This window comes from Coturnix japonica, chromosome 1, assembly GCF_001577835.2.
Source record: "Coturnix japonica isolate 7356 chromosome 1, Coturnix japonica 2.1, whole genome shotgun sequence".
In the NCBI taxonomy this organism is placed as follows: domain Eukaryota; kingdom Metazoa; phylum Chordata; class Aves; order Galliformes; family Phasianidae; genus Coturnix; species Coturnix japonica.
Genome location: NC_029516.1, coordinates 158,068,834 through 158,082,962, shown reverse-complemented (window position 1 = coordinate 158,082,962; position 14,129 = coordinate 158,068,834). Strand labels below are relative to the sequence as shown.

Genomic DNA, 14,129 nt, shown 5'->3' with positions numbered 1-14,129 from the left:
TTATCCAGCCTCACCTGGAAAGTCTCCTGGGATGGGGCACCAAACACATCAGTAGGAAAATGCCTCCTGGGAAAGCAAAATAAAAACTCCCCTGTGGTTTGACTATCAGCTGCATCCGAGCTGTGTTCATAGCACAGGGTTAAAAAATATACACCAACTGCAGCTCACCTTGTGACAGAATAGATCCCCAGCAGCAGAAATTCTCAGTTTCCTCCTTATGCACAGTCATACTAAAAAAAAGGAAAGGAGCAGGCTCTCTCTATTTTCTCCAACATAACACTGGTACAATTTATAGGAACATACACATTTTTCTTCAACAGTTCAGACCTCCTGTGGACAGCCATGACCGTGCTGCTTCCTGCGACCTCATGTTGCCCTCCTTAGACTTGCTCTTCCAGGTAATCTGATTTCTTTTGTTCCTATCAATTAACAGGACATTTAAGGTTACCAGCTTCCTCCTCGTCCCTCCGCTACCATGTTCTTCCATTATTTTACAGTTTTCACAGCACTGCCTTTCTGTACTTTTTGCTATTTTCCAAGCAATTACTGGTCATTTTTGAGCAAGAAATGAATCTGAAACTCAAGCAACAGCAGGCACCACAAATCATCTCAGTCCTAGCATGGTAAAAATGAAGTTCTGGAATACACCATGTTTTATGGTTGTTGGTATTCAGTGGAAGTCAGATATTAAATGTCATTTTACAATCTTTTCCAAGAAAGATCAATGTATAGTGTCTATTTCCTGCCCTTGAAGTTCCTGGATTTACTTGGTGTAAAACACAAACCTAGAAGCAAAAGCCTGTTTAAAAGTTCAGCTTCATAGACCTGTATAAATCCAATCTACCTGTGAAATCAAACTAAGTTTCCTTCCTAACACTCCTACTGGAAAGCTACTCCAAACACTTGCCTGATACCTTGAATTTGCTTGCTATGTATTTTCAAACTTAATGTCTCTGACAGTTTGTCCTTGTGCCACCATTATCCTTTGGTTGAAATGATTTTTCTCTCCCCTGAGTTGGAGCATAGAAATTAGTTACATGATAGCTGGGCTAACAGAAGCTCATACACGGTAGCTAGTAAGAAAAATACCAACATTCTGGAAAACTATAAATACAGAAGCACATGGCCACATTGAAATGGTATATTCTGCCCTGAAGAGCTTTGTCATAACCAGAACAGCAACTCCAGTGGCACATTTACTAACAAACATGAGTTTCTGCAATGTTTTAGAAGAAAACTTACCCACTCTAGAGAATGTAGCTTTAATACTTCCTAATGCTGGGGCTAAATGCTATATGTAAAGACCTGAAATAGTATCTAACTCTAATTTCTCAATTTGGAACATATCTGCAATAATTCCACTGCGTTAATGTGCAGATCTGCATTTTGATAAACTTACCAATAATTATACTTTACAGAAGCCTGTTAATTCGGACCCCAGCTCCCAAATCTTTGCTGTTTCTTGAAGCAACAAACTCATTCATCTCTAATCTTTCAGACCTTCTTAGAAGTCTCTCTTTCTGAAGACAGATCACTCCTTTTTGCTATCCTACTGAAGATATCTAGCATCTAAAGCCTTCTGAAAGAACACATAAGCACATTTCATACTTGTAAATAAAATGGCTTCCATCAAAATCAGAAGGTAAGAACTTTCTCACTGGAGATTGTGGAAAATAACTTTATCAAGGGTCAGGATTTCAGGTATGGAGTGCATAGTGAATCAACAATTCCCTTCAGGTAGGAATGGATTAGGACAAGTTTGATTGGAAGCAGGGAGTTAGAAGGAAAGCACTCTCTGTCTGTCAGCTAAGCTCTTATACGAGCTCTTTTTCCCCCTACTACCAGGCAGACAAATGGCATAAGAATGGCTTCAAAGCACAGGTTTGTATTAGTGAAGCTCTGGGGTAAAGAATTGACTCTCCATCAATAGATCAAAATAGGACCTCACCTCAGTCTTGGTTTAGACAACATCCAACTGCATACTATTAATTCCTCTGTCTTTCTGCCCCTCACCAAAACAAGGTGCCAGAACTGAGGTTAATGCATTTAGTTCATATCCAGCAACTGGACTACTGAACACTCAAAATCACCAAACAAGAATCATGCTAAGCCTCCCCCGTGATGCAGAAACGTAAGTATAACTGGCTTTCAGTTCAAGGCTTCTAGCTCAAGTCTTGACCTGCGTCCACATAACCAGTAAGGCAGAGACATAGACCATATCAGAGTCAGGATGGCTGCTTTGTACGTATTCTTTCACATCTTTTTTCTCCTGTTTAGAAATAAACTGTTTAGAAATAACCTACAGAGTTATCATAAGGTGACATTTGCTTTAAGTACTCCCAGGCCCACAGAAGCCTGAGGTATGTGATTCACACATCCTTTTCATAAACACTGGGCTGAATGCTCCGAGATCCCACAGCACAGGATGCTCAATTGCCTCCCTCCATGGTGCTTCAGGTAAAGGGGCAGAGTAGCAACAAGTAGCAACAAAGTAAAGTAGCAACAAAGCAAAGTGTTCAAGTAGCAACAAATCAAACCCAAACCTTCCTATTCAGCATAGAAAGTGAGTCAGAGGCCCTTTAGTATAACAGCAAGGAATCAGTTATCTAAAGCTTTCAGATCTCACATCTAGTATATTACTGCAATTGCTCCAAAATGCCCAGCTAGAAAATACTGGAAGGATAACATTTATGTGTGGCTAAGCCAAACTTAATTAATGTCTGTCCCAGGAGCAGAAAATTGTAGCTGCAGATATTCAGCTGCCTTTTCAATATCTAATATACAGCTCTACTCTACTACCGATATACACAGAAAAGATTTTGTGATCAGATAACCCTTAAAAGAACCAGTTGTCAATTAGGACCTACAGATACCATCAGTAACAGATGTTCTGATATTTATAGCCATACAAACTAATTCAATTGTGTCGCAACGAAACATGGCACAGGAAGACAAATACAAGACAGCAATGTACTACAGTAATAAAGCTATCACAGTCACCTAGAACATTACTTTGTTAGCAGAAGACCAGTCATCTTAAAGATTGAAACAGTTTTTACAGGATATGCTTGACAGCTCAAAGAAGAAAGCTCAAACGGAAATGGACCAGCTGAGCCTTTCTCCAAATAGCAAATGTATGGAGTGATCACTTGACAACTGGAAACAGCCGATATGGGTGTCTACTGGGCCCTCAGCAAGCCTTCAATACAATGAAGCCCTGTGGAGTGGCAGCTAATTGAGAGGCTACAATTTGTGTCTGACAACGCTATGGCTACAGTAGCATTTGCTGATGATGTACCTCTGTGCTCAGTGCCCACTGTCTCTGTGGCTGCCTAGTGTCTTTCTCACAGCCAAACAGGGACTTTGCTCTTAGACATTTAAATGTTAACATCTGAGGACTCTTGTAAGTTCAGCACTGGGCTGACCTCTTTCCTAGGGTTTATTTGGTTAAAAATGCCTTCAGGATGAGTGCTTATCTACCTCCAAAGTATGACGTGGACAACCCAAAGCAGGTGACCTCATTGAGCTGCACAGTGAAAGCTTCAGTCTTCGCTGCACTTCTTGAACTGCCTGAACCTTTCCTGTGCAGCATCAGAAGACACCTTCTCTGAAGCATTTCTCTGACCAAAGAAAGAGGTGGATTAGAAGGGAACAAGACCCTTCGCAGTCAAAGGGAGTAAGAGTCTGGGAGACAGACACTGGTCTCAAGACTAAACACACAGCAAAGAATATCAGCAAGTACTTAAGCATAAATGTAGATGGAAAAGACATATAAGGAGTGTGGTTTTGCACAATAAAATGTTTATATTTCAGTTCCTCATGCCCTGGGAGAAGACCCGGTGACTAACTCTACACTAAAATGATCTCTTGATCTCTTCTTGCTGATGCGCACCATTGAGCAGCTGAAGAGGACCACAGTAAATGACATCGTGATCATTTGTACTTTAATCCAATATAAAGTTGGAATTCAACATTTTCCGCCCTAAAAATAACCATGCTGTTGTATAATCATCCAATATGTTATTGACAGTTGCTTATTTTCAGTGGCTTAAGGAGACAGGAAGGAGAAGTACAGGTTACCCTTTGATGTCTGAGGTTACCCTTTGATGTCTGTGGTTCCAACAGTAAAGAACTGGAGACTTCTTTGAGAATAATTTTAATCTAATCAATTTAGCCCAGCTGGTACAACATTACAGCAATAAAAAGATTTCATTGTACAAAGCAAAAAAAGAAATCGATTAATGAGCAAATGCACAAAGTAGAAGAGGACCAATACTTTGAGTGGCAGGAGGTGACCCACCATCTCTAATTTCTCCTTTTCACCTCATCTGCTCTTCTGTGGTCCTTTGTACCAGCGCCAAGCAAGTTTGAAGTTCTACTAAATACAGTATTAAATGGTTAGGCTGCAGTTGGACTTGATGATCTTTGAGGTCTTTTCCAACCTGAGTAATTCTATGAAATCTTATCCCGAATTAGTAGATGTGAAAACGATGCTACAAAATGCAAAGGTAGAAATAACAACTGGATCTGACGTGAAAAGACATCATCAGATCATCACAGAGTGTTGTTGTGTAAAGTACATCCATAAGCTGCTGAAATCCTTCACACAGCGTGAAAAGAAATCTCCGCGCTTCTAAAAGTCTAGTCTAAAAGCTAATACTTCAAGATACCCAAAAGTAAACAGGACTAGCAAATACACTGCAAGTATTTAAAGCAAGAAGCATACTTTTAGAAAAAGAAAGCAGGCAGAATACTCAAAAATTGCATGAATGGAGCCATAGAGGATAATGAGTTTACACAACCTTTACTGAGGGTGATAAAAGGGTGATTGGTTCTCCTTCCCACCACTCAGCTCAGGAAAGGCCTTCAGGTCTTGCACTGCCATCACACTTTCATACCTGACTTCATTTTCAGCTCTGTGATTCAGCTGCCAAACACGTGCTTTTCCAGGAAGATAAAGGTGGCAGCCCATGGGTCCTAAAGTGTGTCAACCACAGTCATCCCTGTTAATGAGTCTATGATTTAACTTAGACAAACCTGTACTATGGAAATTTGTGTAGATATAATGTGATATGGCTCTGTTATCCTACAGAAAAATATTCTAAATGTGAAATACATTGTCAACAGAAGCAGTATTGACCAGCAACTCCTACCCTTCTTCAAATAATTACCTAATTTGGATTTCTGTTATGTGAAAAGCAGGGTACGTGAGAAAGTCCAAGTCAAGGTACAGACAAATCCCAGCTAGAAGCTGCTGTATGACTCGGATGCCCCGCCATGACTGACATGCAACGCAGCCACCCATCAGATCCATGAGTAAGATGTAGAGAAGCTGAAGCTTCGACTCAATTTATATGCCATGCTCCAGCCAAGCACTCCCAGAGTGCCAATGTTCTGCACCTGGGTACATTCTGAAGGGCTGGTATTGGCCAAGCACGCCAGCCTAGACTCTGAATGTGACATTACAAACAGCTCTTTTGAACTACAGCTCCCTGCCGCTGACTGCAGTCAGGCTGCAAGGCAGACACAACCCCAGCCACAGGACAAAGCAATCTGCTTAACTGGGGTGGTTCATCTGCATGGCTTACACGGAGGATACCTACAGCTTGGTAACATGCTAAACCTTAGGCTGAAACCTTCCCATTCCCCATGAGACAGCATTACACGGCTCACTGCTCAGCATCCTGCTTACTTCAGCAGCTCTGCAGAGCTCCCGGGGGTTCTGTCCTTATTAGCAAGCAGTGAAGCTGAGCGGGAGGACACGAGCATGGTGACCACGCTGTGCAGAGCAGAGTGGCTTCTCCTTCATATCATCTCTAGTCTGGTTCTGCTGGCTAACAACCACATGATGCTGGAGGATTTCTTCCAGCTTAGCATCACCCCAAAAACAACCTTAAACACGCTCTCCAAGGTGCACTATGCACAGTAGAGCCGATGGGGAAATGTTCCACACAAGCACATTCCGTATTCAATAAACAGTGAAGAAGGTGCAGTGCGCTGCACCCCAGCTCACCACAGACCTTGCACAGGGCACAAGAACTCGGCCTTAACGAGACCTGCCTACAGGGCTCGGGTAATGACACCGAGGCTACCGGCGCTCCAGAATAGGCTGCGGGGTCCCGAGGGCGGCGGGGATACACGGTGGCACTGCGGGGCGGCTCCGCGTTCCCCGAGAGGCCCCTGCGGGCGCTGCCGAGGCGTTGGGAGGCGGTATCGGTCCCTGCGGGGCAGGGCCGGGCGGTGTGGCCGCGGAGGTGCGTTCTCCCGGCCCCTCGCGCTCCTTCCTCCGCCGCCTCCGCCCCCGCCTCGCCCGCCCGCCCCGCCGCCCGCTCGCCTCGCCCGCTCCTCACCGGCCGAGGAGTGGATCTTGGAGGATTTCCGCCGCAGGGACATCCTCAGCGCCGTGTCGAGGCCGGCCCTGGTCGGCATGCTGAGGCCGGGGCGGCCGGCTCAGGGCTGCGGCGGCGGCGGGCGGGCATGGGCCACCCCTCACGCAGACGCCGCGCAGCGCCGCGGCCTGCAGCGGGGGCGGGCGAGGCGCTAAGCCCTGCCGGGAGCGGATCCCGCCGGGGGGCAGCGCGGGCGACCCGCAGCCTCGTTCCCTCAGAGCGCCGAGTGAGCGGGGTGCCCGCCCCTTCCCGCCCGGCCCCGGGCGGCGGAGGAGGCCCCGGCCCTCCTCGTTGGGCATCGCGGGCCCCGCAGCCTGTCGCCTACCGGGCTCCTCCGCTAGCGGCCGCGGGTCCGACCGCCTCCTCAGCGCTGCCTACTGAAATAACGGGCCTCCCCTGGAGCGGGGCGGCTGCGGGGCGCCCTCTTTGTAGGTCGTGGGGAGACAGCCCGGTTCCCTAGTGCCTTACATCGCAGCCAGCCATCTGCCTGAGGGCGGAGTGCTACAACTCCGGCTCTGAGCGCCTCGCAGCTGAACTCATCCAGAATGAGCAAGTAGGCCTGTTGTTTTACTAAAGTTGTATATCTGAAACGAATATGACAGCTCTGGAACTGTCTATTTCTCTGTAGATACCCAAGACCGCTCTGGACGCTTTCCTGTGCAACCTGCTGTAGGGAACCTACTTTAGCCAGAGGTTGAACTCAATCTCCAGAGGTCCCTTGCAACCCCTTCCATCTGTGATTGTGGGACATCACATTTCTGCATCCTAACAAGGCCCAGCTTTCATCTAGATCCCCAAGCAAACTCATTTGTTTCAGTTACAAGGACATCCTTCATCGCTGGCAGCCTCTGCACAAAACATGTCATTCCTTTTCAACTTAAAATGTCTGGTAAGTGAAAGGTAAAAAAAAAAAAAAAAAAAAAAAAAAAAAAAAAAAAAAAAGGAAAGATTAATCAATATACCACTTAACCTTATCAGTGAGTGCATCACCTTTTTTACTCTGTGCAGCATTTGCAATAAGGAGTTTGCCTGAGGTCAGAAAAAGGGAAAGAAATTATAGAACAAAAATAGAACGATAGAACCATAAAATGGCTCAGGTTGGAAGAGGCTTTAAAGATCATCAAGTTCCAACCCCCTGCCATGGACAGGGGCACCACTTATCAGACCAGGCTGCCCAGCACTCATCCAACACCTCCAGGGATGGGGGTCTTTGGGCAGCCCCATTCTTCCCCATCCTAACACTGATAAACTATATCAACTAAAAAGTGTTTCTCGATCTTTATAGACACTGGTCTCAATCAAGCACAGCCAGCAATGCCACACTGAAACGGACTGCCTTTTCTGCTGGGGTTGCGTTCCCTATGAGTATCTTCTGGTAGGCTGAAGAGAGGCAGAAGCTCATCAGAGATGATATGAGGTTTTGGAAAGATCAGCTGCATAAGAAACAATGTCCAGTACTGTGAAAGTCTATGAAAAAAAAATGGCCTTAAGTCGTTATCCAAACCACTCTACCATATGGAGATGGCTAGAGTACAAGATGGAAAATTTTGGTACTGTTTCAAATATCATAACTTATGCCAAGCCTCCAAACCTTGCTGCACTTCAGCATCCTCACATATAACAATAAACACCCACAGAATCACCAAGGTTGGAAAAGACCCACAAGATCACCCTGTCCAGCCATCCACCCATCACCAGTAGTTCTCACTAAACCATGTCCCTCAACACAATGTCCAGACGTTCCTTGAACACCTCCAAGGTCAGTGACTCCACCACCTCCCTGGGCAGCCCATCCCAGTGTCTACTTGTCTCCTTGACTCCTCAAAGAGCTTTAATTACTCGTCTCACACTTATTTCAACAAGCCTGAGTTGTATCCCTGTAGAAGGTGGATTCCCAAGCCTTAGTTACACGGAATTTAATGGCACAGAAGAAAAAAAACAATTTTTCCCCTGCATGGCCTGTGAGTATTGGAGGATCTGTCTACGGTATCTCTCTCTGTGGGTGCTTAGTGTAATCGTGCATTGCAGTTAATGGGGAGTAAAAGGGAGAAAGTATACTGTGAAGGTTTCTTGTGAGGAAGCAAGGTGTGCCAGATTCTCTCAGTAACTGAGTCTCAAACTGAGCCCTGCTTAGAGGGCCAAAGGGTTGGGCCCACAGGAAAGGTAATTTGCAGTCCTGAGGTGAACTTGAGGTGGTTTTCTTTCACAAGCTCATAATCATTAGTAACAAGTAACAGGTTAGCCCTGAGCTGCAAGAAAAGAAATATATTCTTAAACTTGCAAACCTCACTGTTGTCATTTTGTTCTGCAGTGCCTGGCTTTGTCATGCTGCTGATGCATACTATATTGTATATTGTGGGACCATGAGTCATGACAGTATGATTCCCTAAGGTCTATCATAATGGCTCCATGGTTTGAATGATGTGATGAAAACTAGAAAGGAGCTGATGATCTTCAAATTACAATGTGCTTACTTTTCTAGTATTTATAGCAATGTACTTTCAAAGATCTCAGTATGCATAATTATTTCAGTGTAATAAATAAAGCAAAGGCAGGAAGAATGGTTTTGTGGTTAATGTGCCAGACTGGAAGACAGGATATCTTGATTCTATTTCTAACAGTGTCAGATACTGTCTGGGACCTTGGAGAGGCTGCTAAGCCCAAAATCCAAAAGATGTGTCCTTTGTTCCAGTTACTAACAGACAAACAAACTACGGGGATTTGTAATGAAAAAAGAAGAAGAAATAAAAAGGAAACACAACTTACATAGAATTTCTTAGTAGTGTAACAGAAAACTTAATTGTCTAATCAAAAAATTGTTAGGTAAGTGTTTATTATAGAAAATAAAGAGGGAAAAAATGAAAGAGAATGCTATTACAAAACGAAATGTAACAGTTCGTTTTCTATATAGACACACTCTTTGAATCTATTCCTCTTTTGGTGTTGCGCTCACCCTTCAAGCATCCCTCTGAGATGTGAGGCTGACAGTGCTAGTCTCCATAGAACAGCAGATGTCATTGGTGTCTTCTCAGCAAGTGCTTTGTTGAGAGAAGTGTGAAGTGGAGCAGTTTCTTCTTGCTCCTTTTTCTTCCTTCTGTTTGGGTTGAGGGTGACCCTACAGATATGTTTATGTTTTCCAACAGACTTCTACATCTTATTCTTTCTTTCTTTGTCTACAGTTCCACATCACATCCCATTTTCCTACATGTAGTGCTATTCATGCATGTTACGTGCTTGTTCTCTGTTCTTTTTGTTATCCCTAAACCCAGTTTTACCTAGGTCTCAAGTCTGCACTTTGCTAGCTGACTTTCAGAGAGTAATAACTCCTAATCACTATCCATGTAAATGATTGGATCAAAAATAAAGTTAAGCAAATGATGGACACCTCCTCGCAGAGATACTGCTGTTACAACCAAAGAATGTAAAAACAAAGCCTCGCACTGGTCAAGAACAGCTCAAACACTGCAAGCCTCAGCCACGAGGCCTTACAAGCTCAGTACACAGCTTGTGGTTGGTACCAGTAATAGTATTGGTCAGTTACAGGACCAGAGTAATGTAATTTAATGAAAATTCTGCCTGTTTAATTCTTGTTCAATTCATAAAAATAAAAACATACTGCCTTGATCAATGTTTTGAACCAGCTATTGCAGACAGGGCTGTTGTTTAATGAGAAATGGTTTGATATATAGCGTAACTGTATAATTTATGTAAATATTTGCAGTCAATGAAAAAACAATAAAAAGCGATCTACTAGATGTAATAAGCAAAAGATAGTTTTAAAGCTGTGGAAACGTGGTTGCGTTCGTCAGTGGCTCCCTACGCTGGGCGCTGCCCTTCAGCACCACGGACAGCTCCAGCGGCCTCCGTTCCCAGCTCGCAGTCCGGGCCAGGGCAGGAGAGAAAGCTTTTGGTCGCAGCCCTGTTTTAATTCCCCCCCTCCAGGAAACAGCAGTTAATGTCGGGCGCCCTCTTCTGCTGGACGGTACGGCCTCAGCTCGGCAGAGAAGCTTCTGCAGCCAGGATTTTACTTAGCGTGCTTCAATCAGTGTAATTGCTGGGTTTTCATGTCTCCCTAATTGCACTGCTCTCAAGGACATCAATCTCACGACCTGCTTCCATACAAAGAGGCAAGAAAGGAGATGTAACTTCATGTCAAAGATCAGAACACAGTACAGACATAAGGGAATGTTGTGAACCAACTGCCGCATAAGGAAATACACTTTAATAGAATTCTTAGATAAGGACTTAAAGCTAAGGATGAAGTGGAAAGGTACAGTGTAATATATGAGAGCTTTTCTTGGAAGTAATACTAAGTGACACACCTGTCCCTACCTCAGGATGAGAATCCCAACAGTGCATTACAGATGCCTGAGGTTAGGCCTTTTTAAAGGATTGCTTAAAATAATGGGACAAAATGATCTCATATTTGAGCAGTTCAACCCATAGAAGAAATTCAAAGATGTGTTCATATTGTTTTGTTAGGTATATGTTCCAGTTTTGTACCTCAGGCAATTTACATCACACAGAGGATAAATTTAGTGGTGGCATAAGCACCTGCTAGAATAAGCGTGAATGTGAATTGGCAGCTTGCACTGAGTCAGGGTGTTGGTGAACCTGTTCTGGGTCTTATTTTAACTGGTCACATTCTAGTAAAGCCCTGGAGTAGGAAGAAAATGGGAGAAATTTTGCTTTGAGGCAGCATGTGCCTTCAAATGGTGGGCTCAGACCATTCCCACCACACACTGGAGCAAGATGATGGAAAGCTGCAGGGTGCTTGCAGTTCTCATCTTTAGAAGATGGTTTCTGCACACAGGACAAAGCCAGATTAGCTGCACAGCATCCAAGGAGAGCAAAGGACACATTTCATTTTAAAGACATACATTTGGGTGCTGCACTGTTAGAGGGCTCATTTCTTTTGTCATGTATGCTGTTGTGATCAAAGCTAGATAAGCACAGCTGCATAGTTATAACCACATTGTACAACTGGATAACATTACACACAGCTTCCTGCCATTTGCTCCCTTTCTCCCTTAATATCCTGTATTTGGCTTTCAGCCCAAAAACCTACGCTGCAGTGGTGTATGATCAGGAGAGTCAGGTCTCAAAGCCTTTTCAGGAATGGGTAAATCCTGCAGATTCAATCAACTTAATGTCTTTTCTTAGTGATCTGTATGGAAAGAAATAATTTTTATGCTTCAATGGGATGTGCCAGAATACTAAAGAAACTGGCAAGATCACTCTTTATCATTTGTGAAATGATAATCTAGAAATATCCTGAATACTACTTGGCAGAAACAGTCTGCCTCTAAGATGATTGAATTAAAATAAATAAATAAATAAATAAATAAATAAATAAATAAGAAAGATGGAAAGAGTCCGATGGAAAGAAACTAAAACACTTCTGCATAGTTTGCAGTTATTTTCTAACACAGGAATCCAATTCTAGTTTATATATTATTAATGGAGAAACTATTACAGAGGCCTACATGGCCATAATAGCAGCTAGGAAGTCACTGATAACATCATACAAGAAATGAAAAAACAAAAACGAACAAATAAGAAAAGCCCTGTTAATTTAGCCTCAGAGATCTCTGTACCTTTTTGAGGGTTCAATCCAGCTCTCTGGGTTATTTTCAGCATCAAGACTCTCCAGACATGTTCTAGATTAGTGCTGCCACTTGACCTCAAATTAGCATTTCAAGTGAAGATTTTTTGTTTTTAAAACTTCTGCCCACGTTTTCCAACTTATTTCCATATGAACAAAATTAGTTCTCTTAATGTCACCAAATAAAAGTCGCTTAATATCTTACTCCTTCCAGAAATAAAGCTACCTCTTTACCTCTGGCTAGTCAGTAAAGCTACCGACTGCCAACAGCTCTGCACATGAAGCACATTTCCAGTAAGAAATGTCTCTTAGATATAATCCAAAGATGGCTTAAAGACTTTTCCTATAGGGTCAGAGTAAAAAACAGGCTTGCCCTGTTATCATACAACCTGATAAATTAGTGCTATCAGTGCATTTAAAAAGGGCATACTTGTAACTTCCAGCATCAAGGCACCTTGAATCCCACCCAACAATGCCATTCCACAGGCATCAGGTGGCCCTGCGTCTAACACACAAAAAGTAGAGTCCCAAAACTGCCACAGAGGACTCCTCAGGGAAGTCTTCTAAGCTCTGCCATCACTCCTGCATGCACAGAGTGAGGGCCAGGCCACCTGGCACACCTCAGCACCACCAAGCACAAAGTTATGCCTTCCTTATTAGACAAACCAAGATAGTAAATACAGGAGGATTCAAATGTTGAGGATTCTTATATCAAGTATGGCGTTAAGACTGTACAGTCAAACCTGAGAAGGGCTGCTGTTGCACAGAATAAGGCTGGAAAGTATCCTGCTCCTGCTGCCTCAGTGCAGACCATAGGAAGCAGAAAAAATATAGCCCTGTGCCTCTCTATGTTCAACAATTACGAAGAGCATTCCTGAAGTACAGCACAGCAAGGGTGAAAAATACAGTTCCGCATTAGCCAAGTGTTACTTTGAAAAGGGAGAAAGATGTGTTTAATGAACGCTGCTACAAAAAGCTGAGAATTGCACCAGATAACATCTCTTAATTGGATGGTGAAAGTCAAGTAAATTAAAGGAAAACATCCACAGGAAGCTGTCAAATATGCTGAATTCGAAGAGGAGAAAAGAAAGTTGTAGATCAGTGAACCATTTGCACCTCAGTGGGATGGAGGGCTGTGACAACATACAGGAAAAGAACAAAAATCTGTGGCATTACAGAATTTGAACATTCAGCTCTCATATTCCTATTTGGGGAAAAGGACTAAACAAAACTCACAGCAGTGGCCAGTTCTAGAGTTACTATCCAGCACTCAGGAAAGACACTGAAGTCTTCTTGCATGCTTCCTTAAGATATCAGCTCAGTGTTGAGCAGCAATTAAAACCAAAACTGGCATATCAGGAATTATTCAGATCGCAGAGGGGATAAAATAAATTATTGTTCTATCTCCTCATAATGCCTACTACATCCACATCTTAAACATTGCATGAGCCCCTGTCCTCCCATTAAAGAAGAGCAACAAGGACAGTTACTAATAAAGAATAGCTTCTATGTAGAAGATTTATTAGGACTCTTCTGTTAATAAAAAGCGTCAGAATTAGCAAAATGAATGGGGAAGCGTTGCTTTGGTGATGTGGCATTTTACAGTACAAGAACTATGGATCTTCAAGAGTAAAAAGTTGAGTACAAAACAAATGCTTCTCACAAACGAAACTTATCAACTCTGTAATCAAATCTCAGTGGAGATCAAGAGCACAGGTGAGTTTGAAAGCTGCTAGGAAATGCATGGGGAATAAATTAACCAAGCTCTTAAACACAAAGATGACTTGGATCAAGAAACCCCCAGATCGAGTACCTGGAGGTACTTTTTAAGTGCAAACCTGAAAAAGTCACCCAATTTCTTAAGGTAGGATTGTAACATTTCACTTCCAGGTTTGCCTAACCAAGTGTTCTAATTGAAACACATCCTGTCAAGGCTGGTTGGATGTTAGGGGGAAGTTCTTCACTAGGAGAGTGGTTAGGCCCTGGAACAGGCTGCCCAGGGAGGTTGTGGATGCCCCGTCCCTGGAGGTGTTCAAGGCCAGGTTGGATGGGGCCATGGGCAACCTGATCTAGTAAATGTGGAAGTTTGGTGGCCCTGCCAGGCAGGGGGGTTGGAGCTTCATGATCCTCGGGGT

General features: G+C 43.5%; 1 protein-coding gene across 1 annotated transcript in view; it reads right to left on the bottom strand.

Annotated features, from left to right (window-relative positions):
- Positions 1-6,527, bottom strand: part of ATP8A2 (ATPase phospholipid transporting 8A2) — a 280,358-nt gene extending 273,831 nt beyond the window's left edge. The window contains exon 1 of the mRNA XM_015852108.2: positions 6,351-6,527. Within this exon, the coding sequence (XP_015707594.1) occupies positions 6,351-6,429 (79 nt within the window). The 5' untranslated portion in view covers positions 6,430-6,527. The remainder of the gene's footprint in view (positions 1-6,350) is intronic.
- Positions 6,528-14,129: the final 7,602 nt, after the last annotated feature.